This window comes from Pleurodeles waltl, chromosome 9 (assembly GCF_031143425.1).
Source record: "Pleurodeles waltl isolate 20211129_DDA chromosome 9, aPleWal1.hap1.20221129, whole genome shotgun sequence".
NCBI classification, from domain to species: domain Eukaryota; kingdom Metazoa; phylum Chordata; class Amphibia; order Caudata; family Salamandridae; genus Pleurodeles; species Pleurodeles waltl.
Window position 1 is genome coordinate 4,474,486 of NC_090448.1, and position 23,159 is coordinate 4,497,644.

At 50.1% G+C, this 23,159-nt stretch overlaps 1 protein-coding gene across 2 annotated transcripts in view; it reads left to right on the forward strand.

Moving 5' to 3' along the window:
• The window catches only part of LOC138258813 (peptidoglycan recognition protein 1-like), a 70,933-nt gene that overhangs the window by 17,585 nt on the left and 30,189 nt on the right, over positions 1-23,159 (forward strand). For both annotated transcript variants that reach the window (XM_069206061.1, XM_069206062.1), the window contains exon 3: positions 16,723-16,924. In XM_069206061.1, coding sequence (XP_069062162.1) covers positions 16,723-16,924 — 202 coding nt within the window. The remainder of the gene's footprint in view (positions 1-16,722; positions 16,925-23,159) is intronic.

The following is a 23,159-nucleotide window of genomic DNA, read 5'->3' on the forward strand; positions in this document are numbered from 1 at the left end:
GAGAGCCACACCTTCAGGCAAAACAAAAGAATCAAGTTGTTGTTTTAACGCTTGACTATAAATACTTGGAACTCTGCAAAATCTACATGATCGTTTATTCAAAGTAAAACCAAAAAAAGATCGGTTCTCAGGATAAAAAGGGATCGAAAAGAAAGCATTCTTCAAATCTATCACAGAGAACGTAGTTGCTGTCGGGGGAACCAAAGTAAGAAGTGTTGTGATGTCAGATACCACAGGATATTGTGGTATCACAATCCTATTGACTTCTCGTAAATCAATAATGAATCGGTAAATCCTAGTATCAGTATCCTTTTTCAGAATAGGAAGAATCGGACTGTTACAAACATTATACGGAACTTCCTCAACAACTCCAACTGCAATAAGATCATGCACAATTTGTGTGAGTGCTTCTTCACCCTCCTGTGAAATTTTGTACTGAGGCAAACGTGGCAATACAGCTCCCTCCTTGACACTAATATGTACCGGTGGAATAATCATTTGTCCCACATCAGTATCTGAAGTAGCCCACAAAGTACTAGGAAGTGAAGCTAATGCAACATCCTCTTTAACAAGACAAACTCTTTCCATCACAGGATGATTATCATTTAAAATAACATGCACCCCTTCAGGAGAGCATCGTATTGTAGCCCTGAAATACTTGAGCATATCAAGACCCACAATATTGTCTGGTGTATTTGGAGAAAGCAAAAATGGACATGGAGCAATAAATTTATCAACATGGAATGCAAGTGGTTGTGACAATGGGCTAGGGGAAGGTGTTCCATCGAAACCTATCGATGTAATGGTTAAGCCAGACAGGGGAGCCCTTGGAATCAATTGTTTAGACAAGGCGCTACGAGTAGCTCCTGTACCAACCAGAAACTGATCAGTAAAACCCAAAACATGTGCTGTAACATAGGGACCCCTCTGATCTACTGGAACTTCAACTAATTCCTTACCCCATCCTGGGCAATCCTATGCATAAGCAGAATCTTGGAAATCAGGCTGCACATGGTTAGACATCTGGTATTGGTTCCGTCTATCAAAATTGTTAAACCCATCCTGCCCTCGTACATTAGCATCAACCCTAGCATGATCATTCGTGCTTCTTCTAGGCCCTGAATATCCTGAGTGATTTCTCATTTGTCCCCGGCCATGTGAACACTGCTGAACACGTAGTGCTCGACAATGGGCAGCCCAATGCCCAAACTTCTGACAATACGCACACTGATCAACAGACAAATTCGAACAAGTGTAAGAAGAACCATAAGATCCACGTCCACCTCTATCACTACCTCTAAAAGGCGGACCATAAGCTTGAGCCAACATAAGCTTTGTCTTTAATTCTTTAATCTTTTTATCCTCGCTACCTTTTGCTTCTAATTCCTGACGTTCATAATACTGAGCCATAGTCAAAAGAGAAACCGGAGTAGAGGTAGTCCATGAACTTTCACTTGCTTTTAGACAACTAGCTATTCCTGGTAACAGATTTGCGACATATTTATCGACAAACAAATGTCTGCCCGTATCATCTGACAATAACTGGCAGCTAAAATCATGAAATGCTTCTTCAAAGCGTGTAAAGAAATCAGAGACCGATTCATCTGCCTTTTGCTTACAAGACGCTAAAACAGTCCAATCTATCTTTTTAGGGGGAATAATCGTTTTTAACTTAACTAATATGGCTGTGGGAAGATCTAGAATCAACTGATATGGCTTTTTCGCAGGTTCCCTATCCCCGTCCATCTGTTCTAATTCTTTCCATGACGCCCCAAAAACTACACGATCATCAATTTTACAAACAGTTCTCCACATATCTGGCGGTAATATCAATCCGAAAAATAAATCAATGTCAGCCAAAGTCATAGTACAAAAAATAATTGCTCCCTCAACTTCCTCATAAAAGGCGGCTGGATTTTTCCGTGGGTCAGGTAATGCTGTTTTAAGTGCCATCACATCTGCCCTATTCCAAGGAGTATACACCCAATTATGAATAAAACAACCCTTAGCATCAACAGAAGTTTTATCATCACTTGCACCCAATCCTTTAGGAGGAACATACAAAGGCGCAGCCTCCCGCATTGGTTACTCGTGAACTATCATAGTCTTATCTGTTCCGAAGATGGAAGCTTGCACCCCACCAGTCTGAGATGTCCGTGCAACTACGTCCACGGCCCTTTTCTCCTCTTGCTAACAGACTGCAACAACACATAATTTCATAATACACCTGATTGCATCAGCCACTTGGGAGAAAACAAAAAGACCATCACGCATTTGCTTATGATCAGCTGCTACGTCATCGGGCTCTAACTCATCAGAATATTTCCGATATAGTTCAATACCTTCTGTGCCAAATGCCTCAGTAAAATATAGCTTCTCCTTTTCCGTCCACCCTTTCATGTTGTCTAAAAGTTCAGAAGCAGAGACAACGCTACAAATTGTTTTACGAGCAATAGATCTAAGCTCAGATGCAGGGCCAGCAGGCAACATAGAGCGACTGCCTCGTATCTTCTGTTGCTCCGAACCGGAGAGCTTAGCTAACTCATGAGGGGCAGAAGGAATGACATATACGGAGGTGGAGGGCGATCTAGTAACAAAAAAATCATCATGTGGTTTATTAAGGATAGGATAGAGAGGTTGCCTAACGGTGTATTGGCCAGTTACCTGTAATTTACGTTCTTTCTCTTCTAGCTCCTTTAAGTCATTTCTTTCTTTCTTTCTAATTTCCAATGCTTTCACATATACATTCTTCCGCTGCTCTTTCTCAAGCAAGACTTGCTCACGCTTCACTCGTCCACGCACTTCTTTCTCCCACATTCGTACACAGTCAAACATATCTTGCCTAGACTTTCGCTTACACATACATTGTTCCACATACTCAATCTTTCGCAAATCAAATGACCCATGCATAGGCCAACGTAACTCAGGATCCGCACAAGTGTATTTATTCCATAATGTGCTGTACATTATAGAAGAAAGACCATGTTTAACATACATATCTCTATTGGGCGTCCCCTCTCGGGGTGCCGGTTGCAATTCTTCCAGTCTCAAATTGGTACCATTACAAAAGCAACACATCCTGCAAAGTGCGCTAAAAACAGGCATGCCAAAAATAGTGCAGAATATGCAATATTATAATCAAAGTAGCACTTAAGGTGCCGTTCAAATCAACATTTAATTGGAGAAAATTCTCCTTATTACCTGCCTATATAAATTGCAATTTATATATCAATTCAAAGGACACAAATTGACTAGTCACCCAAAACACGAGAGCCACAGTAAGTAGTGCTAAAATTCATTACCAAACGAAGGCATCAAAACCCACAGCAAGTGCCGTAAAACGGCTCTTACCAATTACAGGGTGTCCAGGTTCCAACTGCCAAGTTCTAAAATCGACCAAATGGTCACTGCATGACGAATGAACAAAAAGGATCTCAGTCGAGGACCGGTGCCACCTGGATGGTCAAATCAGAAAGAAGAGAAAAACGCCGTGGTTGCCAAGACTCGGGTCTCCTCAGGCATTGATCGTCCGCAGCAAGATCCCAATCCTTCGTCGCGACCAATCCGTTGGGCGTCCGAGTCGCCGATGAGTCCCTGTTCGGGAGCCAATGTGTTGAAGTAAGCCTCAGCAAGGCCTACTAGTGAAAGGGGTTCGCCCTTCTCTGCATTAAGTCCTCAGACCATATAGGAAGAAGTTGGCACAGAAACTGAAATAAAAGACAAAGTTTATTAAACCTCATGAGGTGGTGCTACAGTTCAAACAGCACCCTTCGGTAATGTTTGAAGTAGCACACTGAACTAAGAGAGCATGCTCCTTTTATACCCAGACGGGGGCTAAAAGAAGGTGGTACAATTATAGAAGCTAGACTTACATACATGTAAGGTCATATGGAAATGCACAGTCGACAGGTAGGAGGGGCTAACAGTTTCAAGGACTAGTTGACACATTACTGTATGTTACTGATTACTAACAGCTGCAGATCTTACTGGGCATATGCGAAAGTGGGAGATGCTAAATATAACTTGTCACTAGACAGATTTTCAAGAGTAGTTAACAGGAAGGTAGGACAGAGCACATGGCAGCATGTGGCAGAGAAAATGGCTGCCATGAATACAAAATGGATTCAGCTAAATGTTAACAATAGTTGCTAAATACAAGATGTCTTCTGCTAATGCTTAATCTAATCGCTATTAAGTTACAACACTTGCACTAGCAAAGGTGCCCCCATGCAGTCCAGGGCCAATTCCCTGGACTTTGTGAGTGCGGGGACACCATTACACGTGTGCACTGCATATAGGTCAATACCTATTTGTAGCTTCACAATGGTAACCCCAAATATGGCCGTGTAAGATGTCTAAGATCATGGAATTGTCCCCCCAGTCAAAATCTGGTATTAGGGAGCCAATTCCAAGCATCCTGGGGGCTCCACCAGGGACTCCCAGTACTGCCAAACCTGCTCTCTGAGGCTTGCACTGCAGCTACAGCTGCTGCCACCTCACAGACAGGGTGCTGCCCTCCTGGGGTCTGGGCAGCCCAGTCCCAGGAAGGCAGAACAAAGCATTTCCTCTAAGAGCAGGGTGTTACACCCTCTCCCTTTGGAAAGAGGTGTTACAGGCTGGGGAAGGGTAGCCTCCCCTAGCCTCTGGAAATGCTTTGAAGGGCACAGATGGTGCCCTCCTTGCATAAACCAGTCTACACCTGTTCAGGGACCCCTCTCCCCTATTCTGGTGGGAAACTGGACAAAGGACAGGTGAGTGACCACTCCCCTGTCCATCACCACTTCAAGGGTGGTGCCCAGAGCTCCTCTAGTGTGTCCCAGTCTTCAGCCATCTTGCTTCGCAAGGTGCGGGGGCACTCTGGAGGGCTCTGAGTGGCCAGTGCCAGCAGGTGACGTCAGAGACCCCTCCTGATAGGTCCATACCTGATAAGGTGGCCAGTCCCCTTCTCAGGGCTATTAAGGGTCTCTCCTGTAGGTTCTCTTCAGATTCTGCTTGCAAGTTTCCTTCAGGAATCTTCTGCAACAACTTCAGACTCTTCTGACCTCAGATCAACCCCAGCCTGCTCCAAGAAATGTAGAGCTGAGGCTCCCAGGCTCCTCCTGGGTCCATCCAGTGCCATTTTGATGAAAAACGCACTTTTGTCGTAGCCAAGGCTTGTTGGTGCCTTCCAACACGAAATCTCATCCGCAGCGATCTTTGTCACTCCACGGGAGATTTCTTCAGTCCTTCTGGTGCAGGATGAAGCCAGGGAGTCCCCAGAGCATGCACATCCATGGAAACTGTTGCAGTTGCTGACTTGCAGCTGAGGTTGCTGAAGAAAAGTGTCGCTTGTAGACACTTTGTTGCAGTTACAGCGTTTCTTGGAGCAGGCTGCAGTTGATCCGAGGTCAGAGGATGCTTACGTTGTTGCAGAGGATTCCTGAAGGAAACTTGCAATCAGAATAAAAAAAATTCTAGCTTAGGCGCCAAGAATTTTCAATTCTATTAAGGACACGGAGCGAGGATTATGCTACCTCTCTCTTTACTGATCCAAAACAGCAGCCAATCAATATACTTATAAATGAAAAACTACACATCCCATGAGGCTTATTAAATGGTCACATGGTCCAAACACCAACTCCAACCCTTGTCCATAAATATCATGACCTAAGATGTCACGTCCTCTTTCTGTGTCAAAGTCAGATTATCTTCATTATACGAAACAAAACTTCTTACAGAGGTGTAGAACCAACGATCCTGGAATACCCATACGGAACACCAACAGAGCTCAACAGGAGCCAAATCTTGTAGAAAAACTCCATGTCAAAAGGAGTTGCGAGAAGAAGTCTTCATCACCATGTACAACAAAAAATTCAGAAAGTCTTCTGATCAGAACCTATAAATATAATAAAAAGGTAGGTAATATCTTGTTGACTTAAAGCAGTCCAAATTACTGAAAATCATTTAATATAAAAAACACGGGTGGGTAACATATACCACCAAAATACAATCAATGTAAGATAAATATTTTGAATAAAAGATACAGGGGGTCATTCCAACCCTGGCGGTCGGTGTTAAAGCGGCGGCCAACCCGCCAACAGGCAGGCGGTCAAAAAAATGGAATTCTGACCCTGGCGGAAACCGCCAACAGAGACCGCCACTTTAACACTCCAACCGCCACGGCGGGACAAACAAACAGCGCGGCGGTCACCGCCAACAGGCGGGAGACAAAGCACCGCCCACCCTATCACAACCCACCAATCTGCCACCTTTTCCGGGGCGGTAGCCCCGCCGATAAAAACACGGCGGAAACAGACATCACGAACGGAAAACGCTCACCTCTACACACTCCACGAGGAATCTGAACAGCATGGAACCCGAACTACACATCCTACCAGCTATTGTCTTCCTGCTCCTCTACCAGGAGCACAAACGCCGGCGCAGAAGACACCGGTGAGTACTGCACCTACGACACAGGGGAGGGGGGAGGCAAAAAATTACGGGCACACACATACGCGACACACCCACCCCCACCCTCACCCACTACAACACACACATCAATGCATAGCAACACATCACAGTTACCCTCCCAAACCCCCCGGAAGAATGCAAAGACAAAAGGAAATTACCATGAAAATTGAATTATATTGTACGACTAAGTAAAAAAATATATCAAACATCTAAAACTCTATATACATATGTAAATTGTCAGGTCCAAATTGGGTTTCAGCCATTGTTCCTGGGCCAATGGGCCTAAACACATGGGCAAAGCCCACACAGGAGACCCGAATCCATTGGAGAGAGCACTGCAGGGGCATCAGATAGCAAAACTACAGGCACCTCAGGGGGAAGGGAAGGGGGGGCACCTCAACCAGATGAGTCCACGACGCCAGATCCACGAGGGGCCTCCATGGCCACTGTGCCATCCTGGGGAGTGCAAAGCCACAGTCTCACAAGTCTCTACAGTGGGTGGATTGCCCACTGTGCCATCCTGGGGAGTGCAAAGCCACAGTCTCACAAGTCTCTACAGTGGGTGGATTGCCCACTGTGCCATCCTGGGGAGTGCAAAGCCACAGTCTCACAAGTCTCTACTGTGGGTGGATTGCTCACTGTGTCATCCTGGGGAGTGCAAAGCCACAGTCTCACAAGTCTCTACAGTGGGAGGATTGCCCACTGTACCATCCTGGGGAGTGCAAAGCCACAGTCTCACAAGTGGATTACAGACTCCACTGGTTCTGGAGGAGGCATGGTGCCCAGAGTGCTTCGTGCAGCCCTGCCCGACACAGATGCGGGCCTGCCCCTTCTGCCAATGGGCCAGCAGTGCGTGACACGGCGGTGCCCAGCGGAGCGGTGCAGAGACGGCGGTGCCCAGCGGAGCGGTGCTTGAGATGAAGGGCCCAGCGGAGCGGTGCTTGAGATGAAGGGCCCAGCGGAGCGGTTCAGAGACGGCGGTGCCCAGCAGAGCGGTGCATGAGATGAAGGGCCCAGCGGAGCGGTGCTTGAGATGAAGGGCCCAGCGGAGCGGTGCAGAGACGGCGGTGCCCAGCGGAGCGGTGCATGAGATGAAGGGCCCAGCGGAGCGGTGCTTGAGATGAAGGGCCCAGCGGAGCGGTGCTTGAGACGGCGGTGCCCAGCGGAGTGGTGCATGAGATGAAGGGCCCAGCGGAGGGGTGCTTGAGATGAAGGGCCCAGCGGAGCGGTGCATGAGATGAAGGGCCCAACGGAGCGGTGCTTGAGATGAAGGGCCCAGCGGAGCGGTGCTTGAGATGAAGGGTCCAGCGGAGCGGTGATTGACTTGAAGGGCCCTGTTCAGCGGTTCTTGAGACGGCGGTGCCCTGTTCAGCGGTGCTTGACTTGAAGGGCCCTGTTCAGTGGTTCTTGAGACGGTGGTGCCCTGTTCAGCGGTGCTTGACTTGAAGGGCCCTGTTCAGCGGTTCTTGAGACAGCGGTGCCCTGTTCAGCGGTGCTTGACTTGAAGCGCCCTGTTCAGCGGTTCTTGAGACGGCGGTGCCCTGTTCAGCGGTGCTTGACTTGAAGGGCCCTGTTCAGCGGTTCTTGACTTGAAGGGCCCTGTTCAGCAGTTCTTGAGACGGCGGTGCCCTGTTCAGCGGTGCTTGACTTGAAGGGCCCTGTTCAGCGGTTCTTGACTTGAAGGGCCCTGTTCAGCGGTGCTTGACTTGAAGGGCCCTGTTCAGCGGTTCTTGACTTGAAGGGCCCTGTTCAGCAGTGCTTGACTTGAAGGGCCCTGTTCAGCGGTTCTTGAGACGGCGGTGCCCTGTTCAGCGGTGCTTGACTTGAAGGGCCCTGTTCAGCGGTGCTTGACTTGAAGGGCCCTGTTCAGCGGTTCTTGACTTGAAGGGCCCTGTTCAGCGGTGCTTGACTTGAAGGGCCCTGTTCAGCGGTTCTTGAGACGGCGGTGCCCTGTTCAGCGGTGCTTGACTTGAAGGGCCCTGTTCAGCGGTTCTTGAGATGGCGGTGCCCTGTTCAGCGGTGCTTGACATGTGTCTCCAGGGCACCAGATCCGGCCATGAAATGGATTTCACTCGCCACCTGACATGTGGCTGCCGGGCCCTTCGTGCACATCTGTCTTCACGCTTGCGGGGCCCTCCTGTGCTGCCGTCCCGGCCCCGTGGGTGTCCTCCTTCACACCTGGAATTGGGCTGGTGGGGCCCTCCTGGGCAGCTCGCCTGCTGCCGGACTTGTCGGGCGTACTGCCCTTGCCACCCTTCCCTGCTCCTCTGTGGCCCTTTCCTCCCTTCTTCGGTGTGCCAGGTGGCACCCCACTTCCTGACGGTGCCAGGGTAGTGCCTTTGGAGCCTGCTGTCTCTGGCCTCTCGTGCCGGGCACTGCCTTTCTTGGTCTTTTTTCCAGAGGGGGGGGGCTGGCTGTCTCTTTACTGCTAGCCGAAGTAGATGGCTTTGAAGGTGGTGGACTCCAAAATCCTTGGACTATTGTCCTTGTGGGTCCAGGGTTTGTGGTGGCTGATGTGCTGATTGGAGACTTATGAGATGGAGGGGGTGGGTCAGGTGATGGAAAGAGGTTAAGTTTGGAAAGGAAAAGCTTTTTAGGAGCAGTGGGAAGGGTAGGTGTAGTGGGTATGGGAGTGGAGGAAGAGGATGTGGTTGTAGGAGAGTCAAGTCTGGTGTCTTTGGGTGCAGGTGCTTGTGCTGGAGGCTGTCGTGAGGTGGATGGCTGTTGGGTGGGTTGCTGCCTGCGTTTGTGTGGTTTGGAAGAGGGGGTGACAGACACACTGGGAGAGGGCACAGGGGACGTGTAAATGGTAGTGGGGGTGGGGACTGCACGTGTGCGGAGTGTTCTGGTGGGTGTGCTGGTGATGGACGTAGTGGCTGATGATGTTGTGCATGCAAGTGTGAGTGGAGACGTCACAGGGAGGGAGGAGGGAGACGAGGAGGAGGGGGACACAGAGGAGGCAGTGGCTGTTGGCATGTCTGCATGTGGATGTTGCTTGTGTGAATGCTTGTGTGATGTGTGGTGCTTATGTCTGGATGAGCTTGCCTTGGGTGTTGAGGTGTGTGCAGGCTGGTCTGTAGGTGTGTCTGGGATAGGCAGAGGTACAGGGGAGTGGGACTGGGTTGAGGGAGTTGGAGGTGGGAGGCAGGAGACAGGGACAATGGCTGCCGTCAGTGCTGAGGCCAGAGCGTTGAACGATCGCTGATGGACAGCCTGACCCGAATGAATGCCCTCCAGGTATGCATTACTCCGGTGCACCTCCCTCTCTACACCCTGGATGGCATTCAAAAGGGTAGACTGCCCAACAATGAGCGTCCTCAGGAGGTCAATGACCTCCTCACTGAGGGCAGCAGGGGTAACTGGGGCAGGGCCTGAGGTGCCTGGGGCGAAGGAGATGCCCACCTTCCTGGGTGAGCGGGCACGGGGCGAAGGCTGAGGGGCTGCTGGGAGGGCGGAGCTGGTGCGCTGGGTGGCGGCTGTACCTGTTGTTGCGGTGGGCACGGATGTTGCCGCCACCACAAGGGAGTTCCCTTCCGAGGACGTGTCTGTGTCACTGGTGTCACCACGTGTCCCGCCTGTGGAGCTCCCCTCGCCCTCCGTCTCACTGGTGTACTCCGAGTCGGTTGCATGGCCCTCCATGGCCATGTGAGATGCAGCTCCCTCGTGCTCCGATTCCACTTCTCCTCCGCCTGATGATGCTAATGCACACATGAACAGAAAGACCACCAAAAAAGGGGGGGGGGAGAAATAAAGACATGTTGAGTGCATGCATTGGCGACACAGTTGGCGGAGAGGACAGACACAGAAGCCCCCTGCACTACGCCGCGCACTTGGGGTACACTACTCAATCCGTGGGACATGGCCTACAAGCCTATGGACGACAAATCCACACATAGGTGACACAGGGCCATGATTAGCTGTACTAGGCAAACTACAGAGGTGGGGGGCGGGGGCATAGGGCCATGCCTAACGGAGGGGCCTAGCCTACGGAAATCGCCCTGGCCTAGGGATACCCACAGCCCTCCTCAGGGGGGTCAATTGACGAGTGCCACCCCTCCTACGTTGGGAGGCCATCCCCAGCAGAGCCTCCGCGGTCTTCCTGCTCCCGCGGCGGATGTCCTCCCACCTCTTGCGGCAGTGGGTGCCCCGTCTGTTGTGGACCCCCAGGGTCCGGACGTCCTTGGCGATGGCACGCCAAATGTCGATTTTCTGATTGGCGCTGACCTATGTGACATGTACAGGGGAGAAAATAAAATATCATCATTTTCTGCATGCTCGATGTGAGTGGCCCCCCATCCCCACCCTTGCCATGTGGCACATGCTCTCATCTGTCGTTTGATGCATGCCTCATTCGCTCCCCTCCCCACCATCGTTCATTCATCCCACTCAACCCAGTCATAGCCCATACAGCATGCTCCCAGTGTACTTACCTGTTGGTCTGGAGGACTGTAGAGTAGCGCATACTGGGGGAGGACCCCATCCACGAGTTTCTCCAATTCTTCAGAAGTGAAGGCAGGGGCCCTTTCCCCAGTCGCAGCAGCCATTGTCTCTTCCAGACCGAGGTCACAGCAGCACTTGCAGTATAGGTCCTCTCCTGTGGATGATCAGGTCTCGAGTGATTAAGTAGATAGAAAATGGCGGTCACGCCCGCGGCGGTGCGTACCACGGCGGTGCGTACCTCGACCGCCGGCGCACATCGTCATTGGCTCCTGAGACCCATAGGGTTCAATGTTAACCAATGCGACTTTGTGCCGCGGTCTTCGACCGCCTACCGCCACGGTGTGCCACGCCAGCGCACTGACCTCACATCCCACTGTCGCACTTCACAGGTCAGGCAGCCGCCATTTCAAGGGCCCACATGGCTTAAATTCTACTGCGTCACACATACCTAGGCCTTGCATCAACACTCATACAAGCCATTCAATGCATTGAGAATCGTGTACTGTGCAAGCTGTGGGAACGTACCTGTGGGTTGATTGACTCTGTGCTCCATGTTGTCCTTCCTAGGCACCCTCTGCTGGGACTTGCGAGGAGATGGAGGAATCTTCCTGTGTACAGACCGCTGGTGGACGTGTCGACAATGGAAGAACGACATGTCATACTAACATACAGGCTTGACAGAGCCACTATACAGGAACTGTGTGCCCAGCTGGAGCCAGACCTGATGTCACCCATCCGCCAACCCACAGGGATTCCCCCTCTAGTGCAGGTTCTGTCAGTACTCCATTTTTTGGCAAGTGGGTCATTCCAAACAACAGTGGCCATTTCGTCAGGGATGTCACAGCCTATGTTTTCAAAGGTGTTGTCCAGAGTGTTGTCTGCCCTGCTGAAATACATGCGGAGCTACATTGTTTTCCCTGAGGTGGGCGATTTGGCTACAGTGAAGGGTGATTTTTATGCGCTTGGACATATTCCCAACATCATTGGTGCAATTGATGGGACACATGTTGCTTTGGTCCCCCCCAGCACGAGTGAACAGGTGTACAGGAACAGAAAAAGTTATCATTCCATGAATGTCCAGGTGGTCTGTTTGGCTGACCAGTACATCTCCCATGTAAATGCCAAGTTCCCTGGGTCAGTGCATGACGCGTACATCCTGCGAAATAGCAGCATCTCTTACGTGATGGAACTACTTCAGAGACACCGTGTGTGGCTAATTGGTGACTCTGGTTACCCCAACCTGTCCTGGCTACTGACCCCAGTGAGGAATCCCAGGACAAAGGCAGAGGAACGGTACAATGAGGCCCATGGGCGTACTAGGAGGGTGATCGAGCGGACCTTCGGCCTCCTGAAGGCCAGGTTCAGGTGCCTCCATATGACAGGTGGACGAAGAGGACGACACAGACAACAGGGACACAGTAATACAGCAGTATTTTCAATGACATACAGGTAAGAATCAACACCGGCTTTTTACATTTACGTAAAGTCTCCTGCCTCTCTACTGTCTGAGTTTCCCCCCAGTGTATGTTAACTGAGTTGTGCCTTTCCCTTCCAATTTCAGAGATGTGGGCCCCACTCCGTGACCTCTGCTTTGTTTCCCCATGGACTACAGCCGTGTGACAGTGGAATGTTGTCATCACAATGTAACTGGACATTTTGGCTCGGTTCTGTGTAATACATTTGTTCAAAAATACAGGCAGACTCCAGATTATTTTTGTGCAATAAGTGTGTTTATTAAAGTGCTCAATTTAGAGTAATGGTTGCAATTTGGTGATGGGTGATGGTGGAGGAATGTCCATGGCAGAGTCCAGATTTTCAGTCTCCCAGGTGCATTGTCCATATGCCTGTGGAAGGTGGAGCAGGGGCAGTTTAAGGTTGGACAGGGTGACAATGTGGGACAGTGGGATGACAATCAGGGGGTATCCTTTGCTGGCGGGGGTCTTGGCATCTTACTCTGTCTTCTTCCTAGATCTCAGGCCCCGCTTGCGGGGTGGTTCTCCTTCTGCAGGGGGGGGGGTTCTGATGGCCTGTTGTTCTTGTGTCGGGGCCTCCTGTCCACTAGCGCCAGCGGAGGTGGTAGCCTGTTCTTGGTCCATGCTAGTGACAGGGGCCCTTTGTGGTGCCACATGGTCCCGCAATGTGCTGACAATCTGATTGAGAGCCACAACGATGGTGCCCATTGCAGAACAGATGTTTCTGAGTTCTTCCATGAACCCCATAAACTGTTCCTCCTGCAGTACCTGGATCTCCTGGAACCTGGCCAGGACCTTCGCCATCGTCTCCTGGGAGTGGTGGTATGCTCCCAGGATGGAGGATAGGGCCTCGTGGAGAGTGGGTTCCCTGGGCATGTCCCCCCCCTGTCGCACAGTAGCCCTCCCAGTTCCCCTGTTTCCCTGGGCCCTGTCCCCTGGACCGTGTGCCCACTACCACTGCCCCCAGGTCCCTGTTGTTGTTGGGGTGGTGGGTTAACCTGGGTGCCCTGTAGTGGTGGACACACTGCTGATTGACGTGTCCTGGAGACAGAGGCAAGGGCCCGCTGGGTGGGTGCTGTGCTGGTGTTCCCAGAGGGGGGTAGGTCTGCTGTGGCCTGTGACTGTCTGTGGGGAACCGACTGTCCCGAGGTCCCCGATGGGCCGGGCTGGTCATCTGGGTCCAGGGAGACAGAGCTGCTGTCATCACTGTGGGCCTCTTCTGGGGGTGGAATGGACATTTCTGGACCCTCCTGGGCGGTGTGGTGGCGTTCGGGTCCTGCAGGGGTATAAGAGTATGTTTATTGCTTTTGTGTGTGCCATAGCGTGCAATGGGTGGGTGCCCATGTACCCCAGTGCTGGCATTCCCTTGTGGGGGCTGTTGTGACAGTGGTTTGGGGGAGGGATGGGTATGTGCAGTGGGCATGCTTAAGTGATGGGTGTCCATGGTTTGTGGTCGCATGCAGGGCTTGGTGTTGGGATGGGTGGGTTGTGATGGTGATACATTAGCAAGGAGGATGTGTGATGGGGGTGGGGGTATGATTTGGCATGCTGGTGGGGGGGGTGAAGTAGTTGAGATTAGACTTACCAGAGTCCATTCCTCCGCCTACTCCTGCGAGGCCCTCAGGATGCAGGATCGCCAAGACCTGTTCCTCCCATGCTGTAAATTCTGGGGGTTGAGGTGGGGGTCTGCCGCCAGTCTTCTGCACCGCGATGTTGTGTCTGGATACCATGGAACGCACCTTCCCCCGTCGGTCGTTCCACCGCTTCCTGATGTCGTCCTGATTTCGTGGATGCTGACTCACAGCGTTGACCCTGTCCACTATTCTTTGCCATAGCTCCATCTTCCTGGCAATGGTCGTGTTCTGCACCTGTGTCCCGAAGAGCTGGGGCTCTACCCGAACTATTTCCTCCACCATGACCCTGAGTTCAGCGTCTGAAAACCTGGGGTGTCTTTGGGGTGCCATGGGGTGGTGTGGATGAGGTGTGAGGTGGTGTTTGTGGTGATGAGTGAGGTGTTTTGTGCGTGGATGTTGTGTGAGTGATGGTGTTATGTGCCTGTGAATGCTCTGTACTAGCTGGTAGTGTCTCTCTCTGGCCTTCTTTCAGAATTATTTGGTCGTAGGGGTTTGTGGGTGATGTGGGTGTGTGTTTTATATTGTATTGGGTGTGTGGGAGTGGTGTGTGTATGTGTATCAGGTGTGTGTATTTTGAATTGTCCAATGTGGTTATGTTTTGTAAGTGTGTGTGTATTTTGAGCGCGGCGGTGTGTACCGCCAATGGAATACCGCGGTTGAAAGACCACCGCATGGATTCGTGGGTCGGAATGGTATGGGCGTATTTCTGTTGGCGTGACGGTGGAGGTTTGGTCATCGCCAGTTTTTCGCTGGCCGTTGGTGTGGCAGACTTTTGTGGATGTCGGGTTTTTGGCGGTTTGCCTGTTGCGGGTCAGAATGACTGTGGCGGTTTCCCGCGGCCGCAGCGGTGTTATGGCGGTCTTCTGACCGGCGGTAAGTGCCTTTTACCGCCGAGGTCAGAATGACCCCCACAATACTTTCCAATGGGAGGGATAATCCTCGCCTCCGTGCCCGCAGGCATACACATTAGGCCACAAGCTATGAGCACTGGGGTCCTGGCTAGCAGGATCCCAGTGAGACAGGCAAAACATACTGACATGTAGATTTTTATCTATGAGTACTGGGGTCCTGGCTAGCAGGATCCCAGTGACACAGTAAAAACACATTGACATACACTCACAAACAGGCCAAAAGTGGGGGTAACCATGCTAGAAAGAGGCTACTTTCTCACAAGGGGCGCTGACCTCTAAGCCATAACTTTAAACACCTCTTGCAGAGTTCCTTGTGTGTCCAGCTTTCAGGCAGGAATACAAATGTCAATGTAACTCTTATGAATAATGTTGCTGCTAAAGAGAGAGGTGGGAGGCGTTTTGTCTAGTGGCAGTTGTGACTCGCCATAAAGTACTGCAGTGTGTTCATATGCCTGCTGCAAAGAACGTGGAAGTGCAGAGCACAGATCTGTATTTTATGTGGTTAGCTCCGTGGGTTACTATACTTGTCACAGAGATTATTTTCTTACTGCAGTTCTTAAAATACAGCCCTAATATAAAATAATGACTGTTACAAACTGTCATCAAAGAGCTGCATACAAACTGCATAAAATGGGTGAGGACATTATGGGCTGATTTAAGAGTCTCTACCACCACCTGAGCGCTGCCATAGTGCCATTTTCTTTAAGCTAAGGCAGCGTTAAAGAGGCTTACTACACACACCATATTTACAAAGTGGTGCAATGCATGTATTGCGCCACTTTGGAAACCCTTGAGCCACATTATGCCTGCGTCAGGCATAATGTATGCAGGGGAGGTGTTTCCCTGTTGTGAGTGTGGGGGGTGACCAAATGGTGCAAGGCAATCTAAGAGATTTCCTTGCATCATTTCTTTCTGCACTTTTAACGCCTGCTCAGAGCAGGCGTTAAGCGGGGGCATGCCATTGAATACAATGGGCCCTATGTACTCTGCAGCAGTGGCACCAAAATGTTGACGTTACTCCTGCAGAATACATCAATAGCGTCAGGAATTCTGATGCTATTGCCCCCTACCCTGGAGTGCTGTATTTGAAATACAGCACATACATTGTGGCGGTAGGGGGGCATTAAGGGGCGCAAGGAAAGTGGTAATGCACTGGGTGCAGTGTCACCCTTCTTAAATCAGCCCCTATGTTTTTTTCCCAGCATCTCATTATCTATTCCTAATGTTGCTAAAAAGGGTTTGTTTGGGTTGATATACATTCTTATTAGTACAGCCGGCCTTTACCAGTGCTTCAAAACAAATATACTGTATGTGAGAGAGGAGCTTTGGAGAGATGAGGGGCACTTTTGCCTGGTGCTAGTGAGGGAGTCCAATGAGGAGGTCATGAGGCAGGGTACAAACAAAGTTTATCACAAAGGGCACCACCAGTGCTACAGCTGGCCCTGCTTGTTGGGGGTAACGGTGGTCTGCCCATTCTTGAACGTTTTCCTGCTGAGCCACCACTTGCCACACTATGCACTGTGGAGAAAGCTCTGGCTCCTCTCTCTCCAGCTGGGGTGCCCCGCTATATGACCCCAGCTTTATCTTACGTTCAGCAACTTCAGTGACTGTGATTCTGTACTTAACCTGCGCCATACTATGTACATTTACTATTTGCTGTTTACTGCATTGTGTGGTGTGCGCACAGAACCACTAAATGCCAAAAAAGAAAGAAACAGCAACATTGGTCCTGCTAAATCCTGTTTTCTGAAAATAAACAACTGTAAAATAAGCAAAGTAAGTGTAATGCAACCTCTTCTTCACTCTCTTGAACAGGGTGCCCCAACATCATCACCCGCTCAGGGTGGGGGGCCCGCAAGGTGACCTGTCTCAAACCGATGAAGACCCCGGTACCTTATGTTATCATTCATCACACAGCTGGAGCAGCCTGTAACACCAAAGCGAAATGTGTGGCACAAGCGAAGGCAGTGCAGAACTTACACATCAACAAGAACAAATGGTGTGACATCGGGTACAGGTGAGATGATGTGGGAACATGATTATAATCTGAAAGTCAAGTGCTCAAAGTACAGAATCAGCTCTACAGATGGTGTCAGCGGATGGATACACGGGACAAAGCTGTCAGTTCAGGTCCACTACCATGGCAGAGGGGACAAGCTTGAAAGTGAGTTACTTACAAAAGAAAAGGAGGTAGCTAAGGACCAATGTACCGCACCACCTGTGAGTTCCACTAAGTCTGCTCACTAGCCATCCACCTCTATGAATTAGCTACCAAATAACCCAAGGTAAAGGCATTTTTTTTTTTACATTAGAGCGGCAACACACAATCACACAGATTCATAAAGTCGATCCAAGAAATTAATTATTGTTTAGATTCTTTATTCATCTTCATACAGGAACAAGAGTGCAGCAAACATGTTTTGCCCAAAATAGAGCTTTACCAGGGCATAGATTTTCTAAAAGATCCATATCACAATAGGTCCTTCAGAATTAGTATGGTAAGCGTAAATGAAGCAACAACCATCCATGGATAACACTCATGAAGTACAAGGACCAAATTATCTCATATATTTGATGGTCGCAAAGTTTTGTGCATGAAATGCATGCAGCAATTTCTTTACTCAATGATTCCCAAAATCGGTAGTCCAAGCTGTGTTTGTCAAAACGTCCGACTGTCCTCCACCGCAGTTCTGCTAACCTAATCACTGAATAAAGAATATATAACATGGGAGGGAGAAAAATACTTTGTTCTGTCGGACCCTGAAGAGGAGAATGTGACAGACTACCTTATATGTAGAGGATCCAAATTACTTCTTACCAGTGTCTGAGTCCGGAAATTCAGTGCAAAGCTGTGAAGAGATTGATAACTAACTCAGTCACTCACTGTCTTACTTATTGTCTTACTTAGGGGGTCGTTATGACCCCGGCGGTCGGTGCAATAGTGGAGGTATAACCGCCAACAGGCTGGCGGTACATACTTCCACGATTATGACATTGGCGGTTTGGCCAAAGCCAAACCGCCAAGTTGACACACCGACCACCACGGCGGTAACAACCACCGGGCTGGAGACTACAGTCTCCAGCCCGGCGACCGTCAATAGGCCACCCTTGGCATTTTTGCCCCGCCCACCGTCATGGTTTCCGTGGTTTCTGTACCACCACAGAAACCATGGCAGTATGCACTATCAGTGCCAGGGAATTTCTTCCCTGGCACTGATAGGGGTCTCCCCCGCCCACCTCCCCTTGACCCCCCCATATACACACATACACGCACATCCATACACACCAATACACACACCAATACACACACACATACACACATTCACCGACGCATGTATACATTCATACACAGTAACAACAACACTCTCGAACATACATCCAGGCACACACGCAATCACACAACACAATATGAATGTACACACACACACAAACTCATGCACAAACGCATTACAGATCTACGCATGCATTCAAACAGTCACACACGCCCCCACACACGCACACAACACCCCCCACCCCCTCTCCTGTCGGAGAACGAGACTTACCTGCTTGCAGGGGTCCTCCGGCAGGAAAGGGGACGCGGCTCTGCTGCCAGCAGCAGCGTCCGCCAGGAAAACACAGCCAGGCCGTATCATGGAACATGATATGATAGGCAGTGTTTTGCTGGCGAGGTGCTGCTACTGGCAGCAGCGCCACCTTACTACCGTCCGCTGCCATGACCGTAGCCAGAGTTCCGCACGGCCTTCTGGCGGAATTCCGGCTACGGTAATGATTTCATGGACGGCCGGTAGCCACGGCGACGGTATGTTGGCTGTAGGAGGCATTTGCCGCCAATGTTGTAATGAAGACATTCCTCTAGTAGTATGTCCTTGGATAGTGAAAGGAAGGGAAACTCCAGATTTTTGGTAAGCTAACAACATGACAATTCTAATCCAAATACACAGGTGGTCACTTTGACCCTGGCGGTCTTTTGACCACCAGGGTAAATGTGGCGGTCCCACCCCCAACAGGCTGCCGGTGCTGACCACCCACAACATCTCCACTCATACCACCATGGCGGTCGGAAACGCCGGACTAGAGATGATCATCTCTGACCCAGCGTTCCACAGAAGACTGCTGGCGGTCTTAGGAGCCACCTTCCACCATGGTTTCCGTGGCGTTAGCACCAACACAAAAACCATGGCAAAAAGGCTACAGGTGACAGGGCTACCCCCCACACAACAAGCACTACACCCCCCGTTCCCCCCTTCAGCCTTCATGGAAGAACGCCAAATTCGCAATAAGGGCCTCATTGTTGAAGTTGTAGGATGAAGGATCTTATTACCAAACTACCTTGTCGTGAAAGTAGTTTAAGAAGGGATCGTGAAAAAGCAGGGCCTCAGTTTCCCGCAACTTGCAGTCTGATGTAATGACTACAAGAAAAAAGAGCTATATTCTGAAATATTTCACACATTTCAAAGAATCAGTGGGCAGAGGCTTAAAATGGGATTCCTGCAAATACCTCAATACCCAAAGCAAATCCCAAGAATGAACTGAAGAATTAACAATAAACCTCTTCAAATGAAATCTTCTGATCAGTCCAGAGCCCAGTGGATCAAACCATGCTGTAGAGGGACCCCTGAAGGCCTTGATTGCTGCCCATTACCTGTGAAAAGTAGGTACAGCCAAACCAAAGAAAAAACCATCCCCAAGGAGCTCCAAAACATTTCCCCCATCACTAGAGACTGAAAGTAAACCCCTCAAAAGTACCATTTACAAAAGAATTGCAATGCCTCTTGTAGATTTTTAGTCTTCTCCCTGAGGAACATCCTAATGCCTCTAGCCAATCCCCAGGGAGAGCTGCTTTAGAGACTTCTCTAGTAGGAGATGAACCATGAGAGGAGATGGCACTGCAGACAAGATCCACAGAGGGAAGATTGACATATGACACAGTAGTTGGAACCAGGGTTTAAGTCTCCAGGTGGCCACCACTACCGCTAGCTGCTCCCTTCTGATTTTGGACAAGCCTCTCCTGATGAGACGAAAGGGAGGGAAGTTGAAGAAGAGGCCTGAGGGCTACCTGAAACTCATTGTGCTTACCCTGCTGACATGACAGAAGGGAGCAGTATCTGGGAAGGAGAGTATCAATCAATCAATCAAAAAAATGTATAAAGCGTGCTACTCACCTGTGAGGGTCTCAAGGCGCTGGGAGGGGCTAAAAGGGGGGGCTGCTGTTTTACTGTTCAAAGAGCCATGTCTTGAGGTGCTTACGGAAAGACATGAGGTCCCGGGTCTTGCGGAGGTTGGTGGGTAGGGAGTTCCAGGTTTTGGGGGTGAGGTAGGAGAAGGACCTACCTCCTGAGGTGGTGAGTTGGATGCGGGGAACAGTGGCGAGGGCGAGGTCGGCGGAGCGGAGGTGGCGGGTGGGAATGTGGAAGTTCACTCTTTCGTTGAGGTAGGCTGGTCCAGTGTTGTGGAGGGATTTGTGTGCGTGGATGAGGACTTTGAAGCTGACCCTTTTGTTGATAGGAAGCCAGTGGAGGGATCTGAGGTGGGCGGAGATGTGTTCATGACATGTAAGGTTCAGGATGAGGCGTGCGGCTGCATTTTGGATCCTCTGGAGTTTCTGCTGAAGCTTGACTGTGGTGCCAGCATAGAGGGTGTTTCCGTAATCTAGCCTGCTGCTGATGAGTGCCTGGGTGACTGTCTTTCTAGTTTCTATGGGTATCAATTTGAAGGTTTTTTGCAGTATGCGGAGGGTGTTGAAGCAGGAGGAGGTGATCGAGTTCATTTGCTGGGTCATGGAGAGAGAAGAATTTAAGATGACGCTGAGGTTGTGTGCGTGGGTGGCGGGTGTTGGAGGTGGTCCTAGGGTGGTGAGCCACCAGGAGTCGTTCCATATTGTTTTGTTGGGGCCGAAGATGATGAGTTTAGTTTGAGGTGGCTTGTTGTCATCCAGTTGGCGGTGTCTAGGAGTCCGGCTTGGAGGTTGGTCTTGGCGGTGGTGGGGTTCCTGGTGAGGGAGATGACGAGCTGGGGGTAGTCTACGTAGGATATGATGGTGATTCCGTGAGGGCGGAGGATATTGGCGAGCGGGGCCATGTAAATGTTGAAGAGGGTGGGGCTGAGGGAGGACCCTTGGGGAACTCCGCAGATGATCTTGGTTGCTGGCGTTTGGAAGCGAGAGAGCATCCTGAAGAGATGCAAACAGATTCAGCCACGGAGGTCGGAACCTATTTTTAATCTCCTGAAGTAACTGAGAGCACAGGGACATGGAGACAGAGGAGGGGAATGTGTGGCTGAGATGGTTCGCACACCCATTCTCCCTCCCAGGCAGATAAATTGCCATCAGAGACTCCTCTGTCAAGACCCTGCCCTGCTCTGCTATGAGGACTGGAGCCACCTTGTGTTTTATACTGGTCCTCAAGACCTGGTTGTCTGTCCTGCTCTGGACTGCTTTGTCCTTGTTGCATGAGACCAATGACAACAGGGCTTTGAAGGCAGCCATCTCCTTCCAGTTTGAAGAGGTCATAAACTCCGCAAATGCCCAAAGACCCTGGTAAGCAGAGCCTCAGTGACACAGTCAAGTACTACTGACAACACATACATTAGGCCACAAACTATGATCACTGGGGTCCTAGCTAGCAGGATCCCAGTGAGACAGGCAAAACACACTGGCATATATGTTTTTATCTATGAGCACTGGGGTCCTAGCTAGCAGGATCCCCGTGACACAGTAACAACACACTGACATACACTCACAAACAGGCCAAAAGTGGGGGTGGCCATGCTAGAAAGAGGCTACTTTCTCACAACCCCCCAAGCCTGTAACACCTATTTCCAAAGGGAGAGGTTGTAACACCCTTCTCCCAAATAAAATCCTTTGTTCTGCATTCTTTGGCTTGAGCTTTTCAAGCAATAGGAGGGCAGAAACATGTCTGTGAAGTGTCAGCAGCTGGGACTTCCTGGAAAAAATCAGAAGGACGAAATGGCAAAACTGGGGGCCACTAAGGAAGCCCCAGAGTGCATGGAATCATACAACCAATGCTTGCAAAAGCCTCGGGGTATGATTCCAACATGTTTGATACCAAATATGCCTATGTTCGGATTTACCATTATGTAACTGAACGTAGGTAGTGACTGTAGGAGGCTGGTCTGGCTTGTAGTGGGTACCAAGGGGTACTTACACTCTGTGCCAGGTCCAGTTATCCCTTATTAGTGTAGAAGAGGTGTTTCTAGCAGCTTAGGCTGATAGAAGGTAGCTATAGCAGAGCAGCTTAGGCTGAACTAGGAGACATGCAAAGCTCCTACTATACCACTGGTGTCATGTGCACAATATCATAAGAAAACACAATACACAGATATACTAAAAATAAAGGTACTTTATTTTTATGACAATATGCCAAAAGTATCTCAGTGAGTACCCTCAGTATGAGGATGCCAAATATACACAAGATATATGTACACAATACCAAAAATATGCAGTAATAGCAAAAGGAGGTAACGCAAGCAGTGTAAAGTTACAATAGATTGCAATAGGAGCACATAGGTATAGGGGCAACACAAACCATATACTCCAAAAGTGGAATGCGAACCACGAATGGACCCTAAACCTATGTGAGCTTCTAGAGAGTCTCTGGGACTGTGAGAAAACAGTGAGGGTTAGAAAAATAGCCCACCCCAAGACCCTGAAAAGTAGGTGTAAAGTGCACCTATATTCCCCAGAGAGCACAGAAGTCGTGATAGGGGAATTCTGCAAGGAAGACCAACACCAGCAATGCAAACAAAGTGGATTTCCAGACCTGAGTACCTGTGAAACAAGGGGACCAAGTCCAAGAGTTGCGACAATGTCGAGAGAGGGCAAATGCCCAGGAAATACCAGCTGAGGGTGCAAAGAAGCTGCAATTGGATGGTAGAAGCTGTGGATTCTGCAAGAACGAAGAGGGCTAGAAACTTCCCCTTTGGAGGATGGATGTCCCACGTCGTGAAGAAGCTTGCAGACATGTTCCCACGCAGAAAGACCGCAAACAAGCCTTGCTAGCTGCAAAGGTCGCGGTTAGGGTTTCTGGGTGCTGCTGTGGCCCAGGAAGGACCATGATGTCGCCACTTGGATGAGGAGACAAAGGGGGCGCCCAGCAAGTCAGGAAGCCCTCACAGAAGCAGGCAGCACCTGCAGAAGTACCAGAACAGGCACTTGGAAGAGGAGTGAACCGGAGTCCACTCGAAGTCAGAAAAGGGAGTCCCACGACGCCGGAGGACAACTCAGAAGGTTGTGC